Here is a 23,374-nt window from a genome sequence, read left to right on the forward strand (position 1 = left end):
GTTTAGATAGTTCTCCTACTACTCATCAAACTCGTGCGATGCACGGGTGTAATGCGTTATTTTATATTATAACGTGGAAAAATTGAAACAATAAATATTATTAAAATAATAATAATAATAATAATTAATAATAATAATAATCAAACCAATAATTGTGTAAAAATAATTATTAGAATTAACAAAAAGTGTGTAAATGATCAAGACAGAGTTTTAAGTTTTTAAGAGTATATAATCAAGAGAGACTTTCAAGTTTTTAACAGATAGTGTGTAAATGATTTACCGTCTTCGACGCCCCAAATGAAAAATGAACAGACCAATAGCTAGTTGATCACCTAATATTGATCAATAACTCACATCCTTTTATCCTTCGACGAAAAACTTTTTTTCTCATTATCATTCACATTCAGTATGACATCATGACAATAGAATTCTCTATACATAATAAAGAAACAATAGATTATAGAATTTAAACAAAATATGATTATTTAGTGACAATTGTTTAAACAATTGTTTAGTAAAATATGATGATTTAATGACTATTTTATTTCTTTTTGATTAGATATATTCAATCATTATAGTGACTATTTGTTTCCATTAGTCCATACGTTTTTTTTTCTTATATAAACATATAATCGGACAAATTTTTTTTTTTTGATATATTAATGCATCATCACACATATAAATATAGGTATATGAAAAGTTGATCAATATGACAATAATGTAAGGAGAAATGATGTGACTTTGTAAGTGAATGACATGGCTAAATGAAGAAATTTCATTGGTGTAAGTGGATTAGGGTTCAGAGAACTAATAGGATAACTATCTAGGATTTATATATATAGATAAAAAATTGCTATATTTATGTTTAGGTCAAACTCTCTTCTCTTATGATTAAATCAATGAAAATTAGTATTGTTTTATTTAGGATAATTATGTTAAGGTAACTTTTAAAGTTATTTCTATACTTTTTCATATTAATATGAACTGAAATCTATGTTTGTATGTACAGGCAACCGGCGTATGCGAAATTGTATGTTACAACAGACTCCTCTACGAGTAGTCACCTATACCGATGCACATGGAGGTGAAAACATTGTTGGAAACAATCAGATGGCGTATGAATATCTTGGACTATATAGAGTAGAGGGTCGCGGTGAAGTAGACACCGCACAAGGCTTCAGAGTCCATGAGTTCTATCTCAGACCGTATAATGAAGGTAAGAGCTGCAACTTAAAAATACGCATTTGAATATTATGTTTATTGCATTAATTAAAATAATCTTTTGTCGGTCTCTATACATGAGTCTAGTTCTGTCAATGGATCGGATCAGCCTAAATACATATCCGAATTCATTTAATTTATCAAATTTGGATTGGCTCGGATCACATCTCAGATATTTTAGAGGTCGATCCATATCCAATCGTTTAATTTAATGGATAAACGGATCAGATTTTCGGATATTCATTAATCGATTTTATGTAACTTTTTCAGATATTCATTGATCCATTTTATGTAACTTTTGTACTGCTGTTGCGTTTTAATTATATGTTATCTGTTCTATAAAAGTATTTTATATAATGTTATTCTCATTTTTATATGAATACCGTTGTGAGTGACAAATGCATTACGAATGTCCAGGGTTTGGAATCTAGTCAATGTGTTGAAGGAGAAGAAAATTGGTGTAGGTGCACATTGAGTGTCCAGGATGCAAGATATGATCTATGAATCATCAAAAATCAATGAAACAAACAAAAATCAACAAGAAGATTTTGCTGCGTTTTCTGTAAGAATTCAATTCCATCGGTTGTTTTCTGTAAGAAAATTGTTAGTTTGCTTGTTATATTGCGAGTGCCACTGCAATTGCTTTGTTGCAATAGAATGTTATCATTTTCAAGTAGGCAACAGCTCAATGAATGAATGTGAAATCTCAGGTCCATTAGTAAGTAGCTTAATATGCAATAAAATAAGTAATTTTGGGCTATGAATGTGTGATGCAGTAACTTTTAAATGTATTAAAATTACAAATGCATTTATAAGTGCTATGATTAATATTATTTTTTTGACGGCTGCTATGATTAATGTTTGTGCATTGCATTATTCATAAATTAACCCAATCCGCAAAGGTCTTTCTTGGCTGCTATGATTAAGAAACAAAAACATTTAGTTTACCAAAAAAAAAAAAGTAAATTATTATTATTATTTCACACCCACAACAAACATGAAACCAGCATGTTATTTTGGATTAATTTAAAATGTGCATGGTTATGTGGCAATCAAGTATTTGACAGTATATATAATACTATACTAAGAAAAATCAAAAACTAAGATAAGAAGAAGCTTGCTCTCAAATAAAACTGACTGTTTTAACATGAGTTCACACAATACATACATGTAATGTTCTAATTAGTTATGAATTCTTATAAGAACTAATCTAATCTAATCTAACTAACCACTGATTTTCATGTTGATTCTTAAATGAAGTAGCTGCAACATATTTTCACTTTAACTACTACTTTCGGCTGATGCTTGCAGTACAGTACAGTGAGCTGAGTTTAAATAAAGTTATTTATAATAATAATAAAAATAATGGTCAAATTTGGTCTTCAATAATTCAAGTCAAGTCAGATGAACCTATAACCTATATAAGAGTCAGAGCAGTCTACATGAATTTATTATTCCCCAAGGACAGACGCACATGTCTATCTATATCAGTTATTTTTTGGATTTGGATCTATCTATTCAATGAATGTAAAAATATAAAAGAAGCAAATAGCAAGCACATGATATAGAAGAAAAGAATGAAAAGAAACTTGATACTATACATGATTTTTTGTTACAAAGAATGACAAACCCAAAAAATGACTACATACAAAAAGGTTGATCATAAAAAGAGACAACCAAACAGTAAAAATACAGCTATTCAGGCTGCATCCTGTAACCACCAATGTCAATGAAATATGCCCCCTCTACTAAATCAAGAGGGACTGTCTGTAGTAGCTTGAATTCTCTGTTTATATCGCCGGAGGAAAAAATAATATGACCTTTTGAATTCATATTGTCTGCCTGTAGTTCACACAAATCAAATATAAATGATTGAAAACAAACCTTTGTGCAAATCATGTAATGCCCACCAGTTTTAAGATAAAAATGAACATTATTCACTATAAAACGCCCATCCCTATAAACCTAATACAACATAACAATTTAATGAGAAAATGTAGCATTACTTAGCAATTTACAATCATATTATGGGGTTAGTAGAGAACCTTAGTAGGAAGACGATAAATTTCACCAAGGGGATGATCAATCTCCCCAAAGACTGCATCTACCATCCCGAGAACCATGCGGTAATGACAATAATGATAATCGTTCTCGATGATTGTCACAACATTTGGCCTCTTGCCCTCCATATGTGTAACATCATCAGAGTTGCCCACAACATAAACTAAACCATCCTGCTAACAAAATAGATATGCTAGCAAATTATAACCTGTAGTATAAACTAAAGCACACATCTAGGGCAAGGTCTAAATGATAAAGATCTATGACCGACAATAGACCACATAACTTACCAAGCCAACAATATCTGACAAATCAGAAACCGTAACTCCGCATACTTTTCCCACATACATAACACGAGAGCCGGGTTTCTAAAACAAATAAAATAAAGCATACTTAGTTAAATCGCACAACTCAAATGTTATTTTAAGTTCCAACATACGATAACTTACAATCCATATATTGGTGACACCACCCAGGATTGCAGCACCCAACTTGGATCTACGCGGATCGCATACTCTGTACTCGACTTCAGTTCCGTCTTCATTCTGAGATACAAAGATTGAAATAAGTCCAAACACGTAAAACTGGATCAGCACATGGAAACATAGAGCTATGCGTTATTGTGTGTGAAACAATGATAGCACTAAAAAAAGGACCAAATTGGAGCATTTTGAAAACTCTAATTGAGTACTAATGTGTTGGTCTTGAAGGGTTTAACATGTGACGTGACGAGAGTTTTCAACATAAAGATAATAATATCCATGGATATTCATGAAGTACATAACCCAATTAAGAGGCAGATACTAATCATATATAAATCGACTCACCAATTAAGAGGCAGATACTAATGCGTTATTGTGTGTGAAACAGTGATAGCACTAAAAAAAAGGACCAAATTGGAGCATTTTGAAAACTCTAATTGAGTACTAATGCGTTGGTCTTGAAGGGTTTAACATGTGACGTGACGAGAGTTTTCAACATAAAGATAATAATACCTATGGATATTCATGAAGTACATAAACCAATTAAGAGGCAGATACTAATCATATATAAATCGACTCACCTGAACATGTATTAATTTTTCACCATAAAGAGCTTCCCCGGGTACTAGATTTCTTGTGCACAATATATTCTTTTTGCCCTTGGCGTTGAAAAATCCTTCGAATCTATGTGGCACAACCATGACTTGTTCTTGTAGAAAAGAAGATGACGAAACCGGGACGGGACTTTTGGTGTCCAATATAGTGCGCTTTTGGTCTTTGTAAAGGTGCGCCAGTTGGCGTTGGGCCTTGTCCAACTCTCCAGGCTGCAAATAATCAAATGTTTGGGTTAGTAAGGAACCATATATATATATATATATATATATATATATATATATGGATTGTAAGTGATGGCATGAAGTAGGAACAACATACCTGCAACCCGATGAGTTTGTCAATTTTCTCCCGCAAACCACGCATGACACTTAAGGTCAGCAAAGAAGTATGGTCACTCAGACCCACATTATTTACTATTTTTACTCCCAGAAATGGATCGGCAGTTGTAAGTACATGGCGATGGAATGGTGGTTCAAAATTCTTCTGGATGAACTTTATTAGCATCTCAGTCACACTTGCTACAGAAGGAAACAAAAATAAGGAAAGAAAATAGATTTTGTTTGTGTGGGATATTTTTTTGACAATGAAATTAGCTTACAGTTGGATATAGCATTCATTTGAAGGAGAGCTTCACTAAGAGATGAAAAGGGTAGATAAGCTTTGAGCTCAAAAGGGGTGTCGGAACGGTTAATGTACTCCTCTGCTTGATACTTAATCATATCAATATCATTAATGCCATGGGCAAGAAAAAGAGCATATCCGGTGGCACATTCTACAAGGAAATGAAGCGGAAAAACTTCCTGACAAAGAGTTATTTGCAACAAGTCTATCAAATTTCAGCACAAACATGTCAAACTCTTGGTCATCTTGTGAAATACTACTACAGTACAAATAATCTCGAACAATAATTTACTTACCCGCCCCCGGGCACGAGCAATATCTCCAATAGTCAGTTCTCCATTCTTTGATGGAGCGATCGGTTGAACTTCCAACTTCTTTTCCCTCCCAAGGTAGGGCCGTTTTGGGTGGGGTTTCTTCTTCTCACTCTGTTTACGCTGGAAGAAGGAAGCACGTTTTGACAAAGGCAGGCATAGCAGCGAAGGTTATATCATTAGACAACTAATCAATTCATAATAACTTTTTAATAAAATTTGATAGTTTAGAGAATGGAAAGGACTAATCAGGAATTATTATTATAACAAACACTAACTAACAATCAACAAACAAAACCCTAAAAGTATACTTACAAAAACACCAGATGGTATAATCAGAGTATAGTATAATATTAATTGCAAATACTACTACTACAGTACAAATAATCTCGAACAATAATTTACTTACCACCCGCCCCCGGGCACGAGTAACTGCTCTGTTCTCTGATTGAGCTTCCATCGTCCTTCCCCTAAATCGATGAAAATGAATGAAATCAGCCTCAATTCATCATTGTGTTGTGCTATAAAAACAAATCAACAGAATCATAAAGAAAACCCAATAACGATATCAAAATCATAAAAGAAAAAATATTTCCCGATATAGAACGAGAAGAAAAAACCCAGGTGATGAAGATTAATAGATATCCTTGCTTGATGAATAACTTACGAATTGCAGCGCCGTTTTGGGTAGGGTTTCTTCTCACTCTGTTTTCGTTGGAAGAAGGAAGGAACCACGTTTTGACAAAGGCGTAGCAGCATGTGACCACGTTTCAAAGTGGTGAAATAGTTTTTAAAAAAACCCAGAATTAGACCATGTAACAAAACTTTTTTTTTTGTTTATCATGTTGTCATTTAATGATAGATCTAAAAGATTGCAACTATTTATGGGTTTTGATGTTAATTTTTTTTTTTTCATGTTAGGACTGCGACCATGGAAAAAAATAATGAAAAAATGAAGAACAAAATGATCGTCCTACAGAGGCCTTTTGAGAAAATAAGGGATATTGACAATAGCAAATCCCTATGGAGGGTTGTTGTGAGAGTCAAGGATTTGTGGGTAGTTCGGCATGCAAAATCCACTAAACACCACATTGAGATGGTTCTATGCGATGAGCTGGTAGTATAATTGTTATTTGCGAACTTTCATTTATTTAGAACCTTATTCCAACATGTCCTAGTATATTTTTACTTTATGATTTTTTCAAAACTTTCAGGGTGATGAAATTCAAATGAAACTGTTCCTTCTGATTTGCATGACAAATGAAAAAGTCAGTTCTATGTTAACATGACATGCACTATTCAGAATTTTGATGTGGAGAAAAATAATCTTGCTGTTAAGGCATGTGAACATAAATTCAAATTGATTTGGACCGGAGGTAGTTTTATTGAAGATGTTAATGAACATAAATCTCCAAATCCTGGCTTCAAATTCAAAGATTTTACTGATATAAAAAATGGAACCGTTCGTTCAGATCTTTTAATAGGTTTGTAGTGTTATCAGTGGCATTCAATTTTGAGCTATTCAGTTTATACTTGGATTTGCCTTCAAATCTCTCTGGTGGTAAATGTTTAAGCTTGGATTATGGACTTAAAGGCGGCGAGATAGCAATGGCTGCATATTGTTCTGAGCTTCAGTTTTTAGCTAATCCTGTTACTAATCATGTTCAAAGTGCAGAACAGCATAATCAAGATATTAATTCACTTGGATTAATCTCAGCTAGGAAAACAGCAGAAGCTGTTGAGATATTAAAGCTTATGGCTTCAACTTATTTGATTGCTTTATGTCAAGCAATAGATTTGAGGTATTTGGAGGAGAATTTAAAGAGTACAGTTAAGAATACAATGAGTCAAGTGGCTAGAAAAATCTTAAATGTTGGAGTCAATGGTGAGATTCATCATTGCATGTTTAGTGAGAAAAATTTGATTAAAGTGGTTGATTGTGAGTATGTTTTTGCATATATTGATGATCCTTATAATGACACATATCCACTTATGCAAAAATTGAGGCAAGTGCTTATGGAACATGCATTGAAGAGTGGTAAAAATAATGATTTGAAAAGTTTAAATGCTTCTATTTTCCTTAAGATAGGTGCATTTGAGGAGGAACTAAAAAGGGTGTTGCCAAAAGAGGTTGAATCTACAAGAAGTGCTTTTGAAAAAGGAATTTTGGCAAGTCCTAACAAAATCAAGAAATGCAGGTCTTATCCATTGTATAAGTTTATTAGAGAGGAATTGGAGACTGAGTTTTTAACTGGTGAGAAAGTTAAATCACCAGGAGAAGATTTTGATAAAGTTTTTAATGCAATTAATCTTGGAAAGATAATAGATCCAATGTTTGAATGCCTCAAGGATTGGGATGGTACTCCACTTCCTATATAATTTCATTGGTACAATGTTTTACTAGGATTGCAATGTATTTCCCCTGTAAGGTATTATGTATGCATAGTGGTTTCCTTTTGTTAAAAGACAGTGAATGTTGTTAATACCTTGTATTTTAGTATAGAATTTAAACATTAATTTGTTAATATCTTGTGTTAACTTCTCTTAAAAAGTATTGTTAATACAAACACAATGGGATGTTTCTGGTTCGAATATAAATTTGGGCATTCAACGACATTAAAACTCTTGTGAAGAGTTTATCGTTCATTTAGGTCTCACAAAACTCAAGAAACTAGTCTTTACGATCATACACAAGGGTACCCCAATTACAAATAAAACAAAGAAAAGAAAAATGCAATCTGACCCCAACACCATACTCTACTTTGATGGGAAAAGAAATCTTTATGCCCCCCTTAAACAGGTAGAAAAGATTATAAATGTTTTCAGTCTTTGCCTGTATCTCTGTCTCTAAGAACATATGCTATTTTTTGTAAAATTGCATTAATATTAGTTATGTATTTTTGAAGATTAATGTTGTAAGCTTATCTAGGGATAATCTTGCAACAAATTTAAAAAAATTATCGCAAAATATTATTCTTAAGAGACTTCAATATTGTGCCACATTTCAAATAATTAAGTCAAGAGAAAAAGGAAACAGCTTAGTAAACCAAATCTTATTTATACTCTTTTTTTTTTTTTATTGAATCTTATTTATACTCTTCTGTCACACATACATAATTTTACATTTCTTTTGACAGGCACGGGCGAGGACTTATACATTATAATTTGTACATTGAATTAACTTCATTGATCTGTAATTAAGTAACCTATTTTGACGTAGACCAAATGACATTTGAAATATATAATCTTTAATATGCAATAAGTTTTTAAATAAGATGGCTACTTGACAATTTTTTTATTTTTTTTAAATAAGATAGCAGTATAGAAAATCAGATAACAATTTGATTACTTTTGTTTTGACAAAGGTAAGCTCATAGCATATAATAATTTGTTAAATACATATTGAAAATTTGGATCTAACTAGATGAGCTACCCTTGATTAATTATGTACATTTTACCATCAATATAATTAGAGCAAACCAAATGTCCGTTACGTCTCATCTTGATTTGGCAATACTTGTATGTAGCCAGCCATGTTAGCTTCACATGAGAGAGCCCTTTTTTTAAGGCTAAAAACTCATCAGTCAGCTCGGCCCTTTTCCTATTCAGCTTTGCCGCCTATTAAGAGAATAGTCAAGACAGTCCAACAATATAACCCTCCAAAGTAAACAAAGCTATACCATAGTCGGGTGTTAGGACAAATGCATGCAAAACACTTTTCAGGTCAGTCATCATCATCTGATAAACATACTAAATCTGCAGACGCAGCTTGATGCGATGAGTTAACCACCATGCTACTGCTATTGGGCCCAAATCTGGACAGGTTAGCGGGAGCCGTATCTGACAAACGCGAAATAACATTTGGGGAGGTTATATTAGATTGATTGCTAACATTCCCATGTGAACCCGTGAGAGGTAAGTTAGGAGTGGCTAATCTGCCTGCACTGTCAGGCCGGTATCCCGTTTGTGGATTAGACTGATGGGCTGTTGGTCTTTGCAAGGGTGGGACACGAGCGTGTGAGGGAGAAGTTGCTCGAAGGTTACTAGGAGCTGTCTGACTTAGATTTCGGAGTAGAAGAGGATGGAAACTGGAGGGTGGAACAGAATTTGGGGGTCTAGAAGATTGGAGATGTGGTGCAGGGGCACGTATCTCGCCACCAGTTTGAACATCTCGGGCGATTGAAGACCTAGTAGTGTTAATGAGAGGTGGTCTTGCAGAGACACCGGAGGAAGTTCCAGACTTATTGTAACCAGGCGGTACCATATGCTGTGACTTAGGAGCAATGGGGGGACTCAGCAGACTGGTTGCAGGAGGCTGACTGGGAGCAATGGAGGGACTCAGCAGACTGGTCGCAGGAGGCTGACCGGAAGAACCAGAAACCACTAATGACCGAGTAGCAGTTTGTTGACTCGAACGTAGATGCAACTGCCGCGGAAGTGAATCTGAAATCAAGATAGAGATTAGAAAAAATACTCGAAACAGAAAACTCAGTGCTGCAAGCCTTCCACATTTAGTGATTTGTATGCCTGCTGCTGAATAGATTACATAAACAAGACATGAATGCAAACACACTATGCGCAAGAGTATTTTGTTTTTTTGGGATAAGAGTACATATTTTATTTATTTTTGGACAAAGGATAAGAGTACATATTTAAGTGTGTACCTTTGCCATCCTATCCCAATGTTAGACTAATTCGACCAACCAAGAACAATAATACCATAAAACTACTGAAACAATTTTTTTAAAAACTGCATATATAATTTTGCTTAAAATTGGCCTTCATAGAAAAAAATAAATAATAAGAGAAGCAAATTATTATCCTTGGCAACGACTCTCACAGCCTTAGTAGTATCTGCCAACTCAGGTTTATTGCTTCGGTAGAAACTTGATCAGTCAACAAAAAAACAGATGGCAAGGAAAGATAAATAAATTAATAAACCACCAACACGAGACATAGTTGGAAAGGAATTGAAGTGAAGTTTGGTTTCGGTAACCAATCAAAATCAGAGCTTTAAAAGCAATGTTAACACTTAGATGTCTATGAAAAACAAACATACCATGTTGCATTCCTGAAGCACTGGGTGCTTTAAGATCCAAGCATTTAGACCTAAAAGCATCAGCCAATAACTTATTCACACAAACTGTGTTAAGATTTGTATCCAAAGTCTTCTTTGTTCGCTGAAATTCAACTTCCATCTCTTGAAATTTAACATCATACTTTTTTCGAAGCTCCGCTAATTCCTTTTCAAAATCAGATTTCAACCGCAATTTCTGCTCCAAAAGAATAATACTTTAGTAATAAGAAAAGATAGGAACCTAGAATAAGTATTCATCAGATTAAGGTCATATGAGTAAACCAGAAACTAACCGAATCTTCATGGCTTTTCGAAGTTTGTTCTATTGCTTTTTGTATTTTTTCAAATTCAATTTTCAGTGGATCATAGGACAAATGTGGAAGCCTTGTGGAAGACGAAGGGGCTGTAGATTGGATAGGGTGATTATTCATCTCCAAAGGAGTTGACAAATTTCTTGGGTTGGCAGACTGTGTTCTAACTCTACTGGCTGTAACTGAATCAAGATCTGAATTTGAGACAGGGTGCACGGCAGCTTGATTTGAATGTAAAAAAAGTGCCGAATTTGAGTGTGGCTGCGCAACATTTTTATTTGGAACCGCAGAAGATGGTTCAGGATGATGAGTGGGGATATCTGGTACATTGCTCGGCTGATGTTCATCTTCAGTTGCTAAATGAAAATTAGACAAACCCAGCATACCCAAGTTGGAAGAGAGCTCTGCAGCAGCTAATTGATGCACCTGCTTTGGAGGCACCGTGATTTGATTGGCTGGTACAACATCAGCTGAACGAGATGCCAGTTGAACTTGTTCATAAGAATTTTGCATTTCCCCAGCTGAATCCTTGTCAGCAGCAGACTCCACAGACGGCAATTGTTGCCCTTGTTCTAGAGGCTCCATGACATTAACTGGTCTAGAAGATACTGGAGCACTGGTCACAGTTCCGAGTACTCCTCCCTCCAGGTCATTTGTGGTACTATTATCCACCAGCACAGCATTTGTTGAAGGCTCTATATCCTTATGACAATCTGCCACTGCATGACTATTTTCTGGCACAGTGACAGGAATATCTCCATCAGGAATACTCAAGAGTCCATCAGGTATTTGTTGCTCCAAAGGTGGATTTGAAAGGGAAATTGTATCTCGACAACTGGTTGAACAAGCAGCTTGACAAGGCCTTGGTGATGAAACACCATCTATAACTGGCACATCTATTGAACCTCTGTCGGATATTTGAGCCACATATGAAGGGGGACTCTGCAGCAGACAATCAGTGAAATTGACGGCCTCAGACATTTCAACATGTACCTGTCTTTCTGATACACTTACAGAGTCCCCTCCATTAGTAGTTTCTTGCACTTCACCTGGAATTTGCCCTTCAGGTACGCTTGATGAGACTCCATCAGAACACTGGTGCACTGGATGTGTGGCATTCTCACAATCTGGCAAGCATGCGGTACCTAAACTAGGAATCTCACAACCATCTCGAGACCGATGGCCAAAATTTGCACACCTATTATCTTCATCTGTCATGCTTGTAGCACAATCAGAATTCTGTTCTCTGCAATCTGGCAAGCACGCGGTATCTAAACTAGGCTTCTCACAACCATCTCTAGACTCATGGCCAAAATTTTCAGACCTAATAGCTTCATCTGTCATGCTTGTAGCACCATCAGAATTCTGCTCTCTGGAATGGGAAAGTTTAGAGAGAATATTTTCCTGACTGACATGTTGATTTTCAGTTGTATTATGGTCCTCATTTCCAGAGACTGCCCGATCATTTGAAACCATAATGTCCATTTCATTAGCCCTGTCATGCTTGACCAGAGAATTTTGTTGTTCAACTGTTTTATCAACTGAAGGGGAATTTTTTTGAGGAACCACAGCCCCAGTCTCTTTCATGGATTCAGCCACATTATCACACATCTGCGAGTAATCAAACCCAGTCCCAAGTTCCTTTAAAGCAACTATGTTTCGCAATTCGTTTTTTGCCCAAGATTTCAAATCTTCCACCCAAGTGGTCTCACAGTCTTGAACCTTTAATATATGAGCTGAATGTTTGTCCTCGAGATCTTTGAGACTTGTTTCATACTGAAATTCCAGATCTTCAATCCTTTTTTGATGTTCAATATTCAAAATTTTGAGCATTTCTATTCTCGTCACCTCATTAGGAGAGCAGGATCGCGTGAATGCTAACTCTATTGTGTATTTTCTCTCCAATTCAGCCTTTTGAGCCTCATTAGACGCTCTCAACCTTTGTTTCTCTTCCTGGTGCATAAGGCGTATCTTATTCAGCGTTTTTTCACACTTTTTCTGAATTTTTTTAATGCTTTTGGACAAATCTTTTTTGAACAATTCAACCTCTTGTGCCACTCCAGTACATGAAACTCTTGGTGATTTAGAAGCTTTTGGAGAAGAAGTATTATTACAATTTTCTGTACGATGTAAAAATATTTTCTTTAGACACCGCAGCATAGAAAAAATGAGGTCCACCTCTCCTTTCTTACAGTCAAAATTCAAATTTTGTTCCGCAAGAATAAGAGAAGCCTTGTGGTCAAGTTTGTGATTTAGCAAAGAAGCAGCAGTCCAAATCTGAAATTTGCATAATACAAGGAGGGGATTATCAGTCATACTTATACATTACATACAAATAAATGCAACCACGGAATATATGCATTTACAAGAGGTAGAAAACAAAGTCCTATAACAACCTATTTTACATATTATTAACTACAATATACTAGAAAAAAAGCAAAGAGGAAAAAAAAGTGATGTGACAGTAACATTCTCTCCGTTTCAAATGGAATAAAAAAGAACTGAGAAAAAAAGAGTGAAATTTATACATATTAAGAACAAATATTAAACAGAAGGAGGAAAATCATGTTGAGCTTTATATCTATCCTATGCTTTATATCTATCCTATGCTTAAGTTTTGTCCATTACTATTTTTCTTTCTTCCATAATCTTCCACAAATATGATGACAAAATGACTACAAGCCAAGTTTATTTGATTATACTTGTGCCCTGCACTGATGACAATGAGGCTTGAGTCTAGCCATGTTATGAACGAGCTCACTAAACAACGCAGAGCAAGATCAGCCCAAACAAAAATTTCAAAGCATACATGCAGTTGACTAACCAGATCAAGTGCAAACAAAAAATTGCTTTGATGGGTTGGCTTGCAACAGAAAAATGTCAAATGTGTGAAAAATCAACAAATTTATTATTGGATTTCCCCAAAAATAAATAAGATACACACACAATACACAAAATTAGGGAAGCTAGATAGGATAAAACGAAATCAAATTCCAGAAAATACTACTGCTTGAAAGGAAAAAGAAGCCCAAATTTTAACAAGAGTCACACATCAGAGTATGGAAAGAATCAAGAATAAATAAACAAACAAAACACCAATTTTATTTATTTTATTTAAGAAAACATAAGCTATAACAGAAACAAGGATGTGATAGAGAAGGGGTGATTGAAGAAAAGGATTTTATAGATAAACATGCAAGAAATATTCTGACCAGAGATATTTGAAAAGCCTGTAATATTGACACGGGTTCCCTATCGACATGGTGATGGTTCATAACATACTCAAGAAAATTGTCAACCATATTCTTGACATTATCCTGCATTAGAAAATATGTCACCATAACATCAAATTCAAACTAATAATAGAGCTCAGATTTCGTTAGCACAAACAATCTGGTAATAAAAATGCAATCTTGTAAGGGGCCAATGCAGGAAAACAAACAGCAAGTAAAACTTAACAAAGAGAAAAACATGCTGCATACTGGAAGAAGAAGAACGTCACAGAGCTTTGTGATCTGTGGCTTCAGCAAAAGATGTAAGCTCCTCTGCTCATCATGTATTCTGCCGTTTTTCTCGGATCCAACACCATTATCCTGAGGTTTATCTGGTATTTGATCAAGCAAACAAAGTGAGTAAGGTTGATCAAGCAATAAAAGTGAGAAATGACAGTAATTAACATTGAATGGCTACACCAACACAAATACTTGAACTAGGAAAGAATTGAGTGACTTTACCCACTAGATCTCCAAAGATTCCTGCAAAAGTATATTACTGGCCTCAGAGGATATATCATAAAAACACCAAAGATAATTCTTACTATTAGTTAGTTAACCTCATTAATGACCTGTTTGTTACTAATCAATTTAAAAGCAATTATGATAGAAATAATTTAGAGATGTTTAGAAGAAGCAGAAACTGATTTAAGTTTGTCTTATTTTTTAAAGTAATTTTTAACTTGTTTGCATACAATAACATAGGACTAGAAGTGCTTATTTTCGACAAAATAACATTTTTAAGAAAAATCACATTTTTTAAAACCTGGTAAAAAAAAGTATATTGGAAAAACAATAGGTTTTAATGATAATTCTCAGGTACTTTCATATTTAGTTTAAACATATGCCTCTTTCAAAAAAGGTGATTTTTTTTCACAAAGTTTGCATAACAACCAGCCACTAACCTGCCTTGACTCCAGTGGGTAACTTTTCACCTTCAGATTTCGATGTAGGCTGATCAACAGTATTGTTGCTCACTTTCATGCGCTTCTTTGTTATGCCTTCATTCACAGGGTTGGTCCCACCTTCCAAATTATTGAAACAATGAACTCTCTTCCGGCTCCGCTGAGATGGACTACTTGAGTACTTCCATCGAAAATGTTTTCCCTCCAATAGTTTAGTCCAAAAAGTTTGTGGTGACTCTTCATCCAGCGACCCAAGTTTCAGTTCACCAAGCAAAGGAAAATTGGAACAGTAGGATCCTCCGTTTTGCTGGACTTTCAATAAAATTGAGCGACTGCTCGTGTCCGAATCTTCACCAGCATCAGATAGACAGGATGTGAACTCTGAAACGGTTTTTTCTAGCAGTGGTATAGGACTTGACGTAGAAGTTGAACCGTCAAGGGAAACCCCCAACTCGTCAAAAAGACGAGAAGCACCCCACATCAAGAGAGTATGATTGAGACCCCGGCTTGAATATAGACAGTTTATGTCTAGGGCCTTATCTTGCGTAGCAAGAATTAAAGCTTTCTCTTCAGCAGTGAAAGCTGTATATAAACGGAACATTTTGATAAATTGAAACTGTGAATCAAGTGTTATCTTCTGAAGGGATCTTAGATCATTCATTGGGTTCCAATCACTATCAAATATAATAACAGTGTCAATTGATGACAATTTTATGCTAGGAAGGCAGGCACTAGTTTCCATCAGAAAGACAAATCGCTTATTATTCTTGTCATTAAATTTCTTAATGGCAGCTTGCTTCTTAGAAGATGAAAGACTTTTATCAATTCTTTCAAATGAATCTACATCAAATCTTTGTCGCAGGAAGTCATCTAAAATATCTCCAATTGAATCCTTTCCAATAGACTGCAAATTCAATAACAAATTCTTATAACTCAATTACCTAGTTTCCCTCAAGCGGATGAACACACAATATAAAAGAAAGCGGCGTATGACATTCCCTATGCAGTCACCAACAGACATACACAAGTACAGTCAGAAAATTAGAAAAAGTGGTCATGACGATGCCAAAAAAACAACCACCATGCCTCTGTGCATTTGATTTGCTAAAAAAAGAATGACTAGACAATACAAGAATCCTTGTTTAATTTTTGAAAATTGCTGTGGGACAAAGCAAAACAAATCAAAGATAACAGTAGATGGGAAAAAAGTGCAAAAATGTGTTTCTCAAGAAAATCAAAGGATAACTTTTAGTCCCATGCACAATTTAAAGAAAAAACAAAAATTCCACTTCTTGATAGATAACACTCATCCTCAAGTCCCCTTCTCTCCATCAATGGTTTTAACCTTTCTCCATCCCTCTCTTCCCCTCCTCTACTCGAAACTGTTTGTGTTGTACAATTACTACCAAACAATGAAGAGAATCAAAAGTTATGTCGTGAAGTGAACTAGTCTATGTTGTTAATCTCGGATAGCGGCGTGTAGCGCCGACCCTCAAAAATGCTATTGCGGTATAGCGGGTAGCGCTATAGCGGTCATGTACAAATTAAACATAAATTCCAACAACATACATAAAATAGAAAAATACCCAAAATTAAAAGGACTTTTTTACTTAATAATTATACTAAATATTGTCATTTACCATCAAAATAGGTTCTAAATAAAGACTAATAACATTCCATGATTTTTCTTCTCCCGATATCCTCAACCGATGCTTCTTTGCTCTTGTTATTCCTCCACTGGAAGGGTGAAAACAAAAATCACAAATAATTGTTTTCTTGCTGCTGTCTTTATAAGAATTCCACTTCCAACCTATATCAAGGTTGTCACTAGTAGGCTTAATGAAGCCTCTGTTATCAGCAGTTCTAGAAGATGGTGCCATTGCGCTACCAAACCGCTCACTTATGATTTATTTCCAAAATAAGGATTTTCATCAATTTTTTTCCCTCCAAAACGCTAAAGCGGCCAAATAGCGCTACCAAAACGCTATTTTCCTGCAAATCGCGGCCGCTATTTCCGCTTCTCTAAATAGAGGAAAGCAGCCTTATAGCATAGCAGAGAGGTGGTAAAACGCTACGCTATAGCGCTATAGCAACATCCTAGGAACTAGTTACTCTTAAAGAGTCTTATTCATTAATGATAAAAACATGTTTCTAAGCTGTCGAAACTCTAAAACAATGCTCTATTCACTAATACCGTAATACGATCCTAACCAATCTTAAAAGAAAACTTGAACAGTGACAGTGAGATTTCTCTTACTCTAACAAGTAAAATTTTACCTCTCTCAATCACACACATATATCAACAACACAACAACAACAAACAAACAAAAAAAGCCTTATCCCACTAGGTGGAGTCAACTACATGGATATGGATCAAATGACACCATAATGCTCTTATCTTAGATCATATCTTTAACCAAATCATTGACATCTAATCATGGTAGTCGGAATCACGAGTCAACTCATAAGAGAATACGAGACCACAATGTTGCTGCCACTGAGTGTGCTTGTGCAAGGCTAAGATCGCAAGTGGTGTGGGCGCGGCAGAATCAGCGCACAAAGCCACGGGATCATATGCATCAGTGTATTTTTGTCGAGTTGCAAAGAAGACACCTACTGGGTGTGTGGGTCAAGTATGTGACCCGGTTATGGAGTAACACAATAGTGTTTTTCACAAAGCATGGAAAGAAACTCATAGGCGATATATGGGAAGATAGTTTGCAAAATGCATACCTGGAAAAGCACGAGTGCCCGTAAGTTATTTTTTCTCAACTCTGTGAGCATTGAATCAAGTAGTTGCAGCTTGCCACTTGCTTTTATTCCAACATTTAGATACTCAACTAATTTTTCTTTGTCACTCGGATAATCAACTTCTTCAAGGTCCTTGAATAGTAAAGTTTGCACGGACGGATCATTAACATAGGGATGATTACAACACTGTCGAGAGATACCACAACCAAAAAATGAAACCATTTAGAAAGTTCATAGCCACTTGGCAGCTGTGGAGTTAATTGAATAAGTAAAGAAACACCATAGCAACTATTGCAAAAAATACTCAGTTGTTTACCAAATTCGTTCTAGTTTTTTGTTAGGGGGGCCAAATAAACTTCAGAATATATACATAAAAAATTATATACAAAAAGGATTTTAATGATTAAAATAGATAGATTCTTCAATTTAACCACATGAATCCAAACCTATTTTGATAATTGGTTGATGAATCTCAGATAGTAGGTTTAACTCCAACACATAAATTGGCTTGTAAGGCGAGAATTGTCCAGGCTTTGTAAGCTCTATTTAGGTCATATCACTAGGAGGTGTGAGATTTGTACTTTACTCAAGCACAACCCCACACCCAGAGCTCTTGTGTCTTCTGCCTGAACAATTTTGGTAGCGCAACAATGAATCTAGGATAGTCTCCAATATTATCTTAGGTTTTCAGCCTAACCCAACCCCACAAAACTAGCTTGTAAAGTGAGGATTGTTAAACTTGGATAAGCTCTATTTAGGCCATATCACTAGGCGAAATAGGACTTTATCCAATAATGAATCGTGCATGTATCAGATTGACTAAAACAGATGTTCAGTATTTGAAAGTAATTAAAAAAAATATTGAAATGATAAAATTTTAAATATTTCACTTGATAATAGTAAAGAATTATGATCAATCTATCAATAAAAATTTAATGATAATAAAGGAAAACTAATCAGTATTGTACTAACTAAAAATTGCGGAATAAAACAGCTAGAATCTAAACCAAATATATGTATGTGATCTTTGATATTTTGCAGTCTAAGAAAATAATTAAAAAAGTGAAACTTAACCTTCCGGATAGAAATAAGGACATCACGAATGGCCCCAACACAATCAATCTTGGGTGACGAGCAAAGAATTGAAGAATTTGAAAGTAAAGTAGCACAATATTGCTCAAGCTGCACGTGAGATATCTGTGCAGGAACCCAATACTCAACAAACCTATAGGAGTCAGACTTGCATCTGTTTGCAATATGACTTGACAATTTCTCCTTCGGCTGAACAACACTTTCATTGGAACTATATATTAAACTATCTTTTTCATTATCATTTTGACCATCAAGAGCCAGAACATTTTTGTCTTCCACAGCGCTATCCTGAAAAGCCAGTAGGATTAAATAGGCAACAAAACAAATTTGAGATGAGGGACAAGGCCAAACCTATACATCAAAAGAAACAAACCTTCAGGTGTCCAATTCCACTTGTGTAGTCACTCTTATCCTTCTGCACCATGGTTGGTTCAGTGTCATCTTCGTCCTGATCCTAATGAAAAGATACAAAAATATGAGACTTCCCACAAATTTACATAAACAAACAAATGTACAGGGATACATATTGATAATTTTAATTTAAGGGAAGAGATTTGATGTCTGGTCACCAGAGGATTGTTGATTAATTATTAACCAGCAATCTATCATTAGTGTTGCGGCCCCCATATTAATTTGTTAGAGAAATAGTATTGTAAGCCTTTTTGCAAAAAAAAAATCAAGTAAATTGATAGAAGGGGGACGATGTGGATAAAAGAAATCCAACCAACCTCAGCTGCACATGGATCGCACGACTCCTTGACTGTAGGATTATAATCTAACCTGCAAAGTAAAGAACCAATCACTTAGACGTGAAAAACACTTAATATGTTGAAGTGCCGATAAACCATCAGGAACAGATCAACAGGTAAAGGGTAAATGGTATAATTCCTAGTAAAAGTTCGTCCATATATTTACATGTTTATGTTGTATGTAAATATAGTAAATCAGTACCTTGAAAAATTACAAAAATTGGAAAACATTTTTGTAATTCTTTGCCTAATTTTTATTTTTTTTGAGTTTGTTATATATGGAGACCTAATCATACCGAGTCAACCTCAATAATTTGCTGCATTTATTGATGATTGAAGTTATTGGTTTTAGAGGAATGAGAAGAGAAATTAATAAGAGCTTGATAATGGCATGATATAAAAGACTGAACACTAATTCCTATTTATAGGGATACATGGACTTATAATCCTAAATAAATAAAGAAATCAGGAATCAAATAATAATAACCAAGTGATATGGAAAATAATCCTAAGAGATAATCCAAGATACTCTTAAGATAAGAAACTAATCCTAGGAGATAAACTAATATACTCTAATACAATATCAAAGACATTATAAGATATTTTCTTATATTCTAACACTCCCTCTCAAACTAAAGCTTACTAAGCTTTAAGCTTGTTATGAATGTACCCTGTGAAAGAGAAAATATAACACCTAACATAATCAAACCCAAAAAGATATCTTGGGTAAACCAACAGAGTGACTATTCCTGTTGTTTTTTTTACGGTGACTATTCCCGTTGTTTTTACCTAAACTAATTGGTGATAATCAATTTGCACATGTTGCTTCTAGTATTTTAAAATAGGACTAAGCACGTTGAGATATATTGTCATTTCATTAGAGAGGATACTTTATCTAAATACTTACCACTAGCTTAACAAGTTCAAGTGATCAATTGACATATGTTTTCTTATAATTCATTTTTGACATTGATCATAGTTAAAACCCATCCAGGGGTTAAATCAATGAGAAAAGATGGAGGACAGAAAACCTATAAGGATTCATTTCAATTTGGCATCAAGATTAATGGGAGAGGTAGAAGGGAGTGTGATGGGACAAAAATGGTTGTGTCAATCTGGGAGTGAAAATATGGAAAAGGCGTCTGATTTGAGTGAGGTAGAGAGAAGAGGCTGCATGTGACTCATTAAAAGGGATTTCTAATTTCAGCCATTTATTTAGATTCAAGGGTTGAGATTAGATCTTCTCACTCTCACATAAGAAAGGACTTTCTCACTAGGATATGCCCCCTTATATATAAAAAAGGGCGGACTATGGTAAATATGATATATCAAGCAGCATGTATGAAATGAACGATTCAACAGAAGAACTCTGTAATATGACCATGAATTTGAAAACTAAATAGAAAAAATGTGAATATGAGCTTTATAGTCACAAAACAATATAAGACAGTGTGATATAGGGGAGGGGAAGCATAAAGCCAAACTTCCTAAGCACAACAAAAGCAACAGAACACACCAAAAAAATGAATAGTGAATGGATCAGAACTCTTATTTCAATAGGAATTGATACTGTTTACTATCATTTAACAACAAGTACCTTGTTCGTTTGGAACATGACTCGTTTCCACCTAACTTGGAAGGGAGAGCATCAGGGATCAAGTTCGCATTGTCTCCTTTAGATATTGTGGAAGAAACATTTGATTCTGTGTCCACTGTGATTACTTTTCTCTTAGAAGGTGCCAAGTTTTCACCCCCACCAAGCCCAGCATTGTTACTGACCATGTCATCATCGTCTAATATAGAATTTCCTGACGCTAATGTTGGTAATGTCTCATCTCTGCAGCAATCAGACTGTACCCTTATGGGTACCACACTAGTCTCATAATTTGGGGTGTTAGACGGTATAAATGAACCGGGAGTCACATTATTTTCTGCTAGATTTGTCATAGGGCCACTCAACCTAGAATCAACTCTTGTTTCGTTTGCTTTGTCATCTTCAGATGGCAGTGTACCATGCTTTGAGACTTCGTTAATATCTGAACAACTTCCTTTAGATAACTCATCAATCTTGGCTCCACTGCAGTTGTCACCTTTGCTTTGGCACTTTTGCTCGTCAATACTCGAGTCTACTCTAGTCTCTTTTGCTTTGGCATCTTCAGATGGCAGTGTACCATTCTTTGAGACTTCTTTATTATCTGAGCAATTTCCTATAGATAACTTCTTTATAGTACCTTTCTTTCCATCTTTAAAGAGAGACCGATACATACGGGCGTCCATTCTCTTTATTTTCACCTGGGAAGTTCCCACGTTGTGTTCCTCATTTTCAGTCACTTCTGGGGCTTCAAATGCCAACTGCTTCACACTCTTCTCTTTTTGTAGCTTCTGCCTTGAAATTGAACCCAAAGACCCTGCACTTTTAGAATCTGAAGGACTAGAAGAAGAAGAAGGATTCCTAGTTTTTCCAGATTTTGTCAAAGGACTCGGCGTCTTCTTTTTCTCAACCCTTTCAGACTTCCTTCTAGCTTCAGGAGCTGGCAGTGTTGCCTTCTCTACTTGCTCGGACTTCTGAGTACTGGAAGAGCTTGCATTTGTCTTCCTTAAAGGTGTTTCTCTAGTAGACTTTCTAGTACTATCTGTATCCAATAAATTAGGATGTCCATTAATTTTTGCTTTCTCTCTACTTCGAGTCACCCTCACATTTTCTTCATCCTTAGCCTTTTGACTAGCACGAGTACTATTTACCATCGGCTTAGGTGATTATTTTAACTTCTAAAATCTACACAATAATACATTTGATCAGTATAAAGACACAAAAACCAACATGTAGAAAACTTAATCAACATTACATGTACACCACCACGGTACCAACAACAAACGAATATGTACCCGATATGCCGATACAATCAATTGAAATCAAAACACTACTAACGATTCAGTGAGGCGTCGATACTCGTTACAAGCAATAAACTTATAACAACAACAATAACACTATTTGCAACCAATAATAGAAAAAATTAGTTTAAAAACCTAAAATAAATAAATGTCCAATCTCTAAGAAAAATAATTTCAACCTATATAATTACATGAATCCTTGAAGCACAAATTGAAAGCAAAAAATAGTAATGACATACGCATTCTATAAAAAAATTGAAGGGTTTGAACTTAACATTTGAATGGAATTTGAAAGCAAAACAAAAACGGAAACAACAATGCAATTATGTAACCTAACCCTAAATCCTAAATCCTAAATACTAAATTCTAAATCAGTAATAGATGAAATTAGAGAGGCGTAATATTGAAGTAGTAAAACAATTGCAGAGTGGAGAAGACCGTTATAGAGAGAGAGAATTGAACGAAGTAGTAACAGAGAGAGAGAGAGAGAGAGGTTGAAGGAAAAACCTTAACGGAAGAATGAGTGCATGAATCGTAGTGGAAACGTGAATCTTAGAGACGAAAAAGAACAATTTCAGGGTTGGTTTTGGTACCGTATCATTCAATTATTATGGATTTTAATTCATTCATTAAATATATCGAGAACGAGAATAAGGGTAAAGATCAAAATATATAGAAAATAAAATTTTTTTTTTTATTTATGAAAAAAATATATTATAAAAAAAAATAATAATAATAAAATAATCATATCTTGTACACGAGTTTTCAATGATTTGTCATTATGTTTATCTACTAAAGAATAACTATATTTTATCTTGTAATACAAATTATATTTGAAAAAATTTAGTCGGAATAGAATGTTCATTTGTGTGTCGTATAAATTTTTTTAATAGAGATTAGTCGTCGTAAAAAGATAAGATAGGGAGTTGGTAATTAAAAAAAAAAGAATAATTATGTATTTTTGAAACAAGAATAATTATACTTATTGAAATAGAAAATAGTGGAAAGACTTTA

At 34.8% G+C, this 23,374-nt stretch overlaps 3 protein-coding genes across 13 annotated transcripts; 1 reads left to right on the forward strand and 2 right to left on the reverse strand.

The window, feature by feature from the left end:
• Nucleotides 1-2,786: 2,786 nt before the first annotated feature.
• LOC123898447 lies at nt 2,787-6,112 on the reverse strand. 6 transcript variants are annotated; one of them, XM_045949396.1, is made up of 11 exons: nt 5,979-6,112; nt 5,724-5,781; nt 5,297-5,434; nt 4,978-5,179; nt 4,698-4,897; nt 4,346-4,588; nt 3,732-3,827; nt 3,573-3,650; nt 3,267-3,458; nt 3,106-3,186; nt 2,787-3,063 (listed from the first exon to the last, which is right to left on the reverse strand). In XM_045949396.1, the coding sequence occupies exons 1-11, from the start codon at nt 6,068-6,070 to the stop codon at nt 2,917-2,919; spliced, it is 1,527 nt and encodes a 508-aa protein (XP_045805352.1). In that variant the 5' UTR covers nt 6,071-6,112; the 3' UTR covers nt 2,787-2,916. The 6 variants fall into 6 exon arrangements, with proteins under 6 accessions (XP_045805352.1, XP_045805353.1, XP_045805351.1 ...); XM_045949397.1 differs by having other exon boundaries at nt 5,297-5,425; nt 5,721-5,781; XM_045949395.1 differs by having other exon boundaries at nt 3,267-3,455; nt 5,721-5,781.
• A 516-nt stretch (nt 6,113-6,628) lies between these two features.
• On the forward strand, nt 6,629-7,963 carry LOC123898449 (phenylalanine ammonia-lyase-like). Its single transcript, XM_045949404.1, has one exon. It carries the CDS (start codon nt 6,920-6,922, stop codon nt 7,688-7,690), a length of 771 nt encoding a protein of 256 aa, XP_045805360.1. The 5' UTR covers nt 6,629-6,919; the 3' UTR covers nt 7,691-7,963.
• Nucleotides 7,964-8,534: 571 nt separating this feature from the next.
• Nucleotides 8,535-23,003, reverse strand: LOC123898453 (helicase protein MOM1-like). Of its 6 annotated transcripts, none has more exons than XM_045949409.1 (13): nt 22,868-23,003; nt 21,066-22,244; nt 19,448-19,499; nt 19,093-19,173; nt 18,702-19,007; nt 17,610-17,813; nt 14,877-15,780; nt 14,434-14,454; nt 14,182-14,303; nt 13,912-14,016; nt 10,682-12,976; nt 10,371-10,584; nt 8,535-9,754 (listed from the first exon to the last, which is right to left on the reverse strand). In XM_045949409.1, the coding sequence occupies exons 2-13, from the start codon at nt 22,211-22,213 to the stop codon at nt 9,036-9,038; spliced, it is 6,171 nt and encodes a 2,056-aa protein (XP_045805365.1). In that variant the 5' UTR covers nt 22,214-22,244; nt 22,868-23,003; the 3' UTR covers nt 8,535-9,035. The 6 variants fall into 6 exon arrangements, with proteins under 6 accessions (XP_045805365.1, XP_045805366.1, XP_045805364.1 ...); XM_045949410.1 differs by having other exon boundaries at nt 8,559-9,754; nt 19,093-19,167; nt 22,868-22,977; XM_045949408.1 differs by having other exon boundaries at nt 8,559-9,754; nt 14,404-14,454; nt 19,093-19,167; nt 22,868-22,977.
• Nucleotides 23,004-23,374: the final 371 nt, after the last annotated feature.

This window comes from Trifolium pratense, linkage group LG7 (genome assembly GCF_020283565.1).
Source record: "Trifolium pratense cultivar HEN17-A07 linkage group LG7, ARS_RC_1.1, whole genome shotgun sequence".
Lineage (NCBI taxonomy): Eukaryota > Viridiplantae > Streptophyta > Magnoliopsida > Fabales > Fabaceae > Trifolium > Trifolium pratense.

Excerpts from the sequence above, each read along its gene's own strand:
- LOC123898447 (XM_045949394.1), bottom strand. The coding sequence starts at position 6,070 with ATGCTGCTACGCCTTTGTCAAAACGTGGTTCCTTCCTTCTTCCAACGA. Across the intron at positions 5,180-5,296 it reads TTGCTCGTGCCCGGGGGCGG|GAAGTTTTTCCGCTTCATTT; the intron begins GTAAGTAAATTA and ends ACTCTTTGTCAG. Across the intron at positions 4,589-4,697 it reads ACAAACTCATCGGGTTGCAG|CCTGGAGAGTTGGACAAGGC; the intron begins GTATGTTGTTCC and ends GATTATTTGCAG.
- LOC123898453 (XM_045949407.1), bottom strand. The coding sequence starts at position 22,213 with ATGGTAAATAGTACTCGTGCTAGTCAAAAGGCTAAGGATGAAGAAAAT. Across the intron at positions 14,304-14,403 it reads TCAATTCTTTCCTAGTTCAA|ATAAACCTCAGGATAATGGT; the intron begins GTATTTGTGTTG and ends ATCAAATACCAG. Across the intron at positions 12,977-13,911 it reads AGGCTTTTCAAATATCTCTG|ATTTGGACTGCTGCTTCTTT; the intron begins GTCAGAATATTT and ends TGCAAATTTCAG.
- LOC123898449 (XM_045949404.1), top strand. The coding sequence starts at position 6,920 with ATGGCTGCATATTGTTCTGAGCTTCAGTTTTTAGCTAATCCTGTTACT.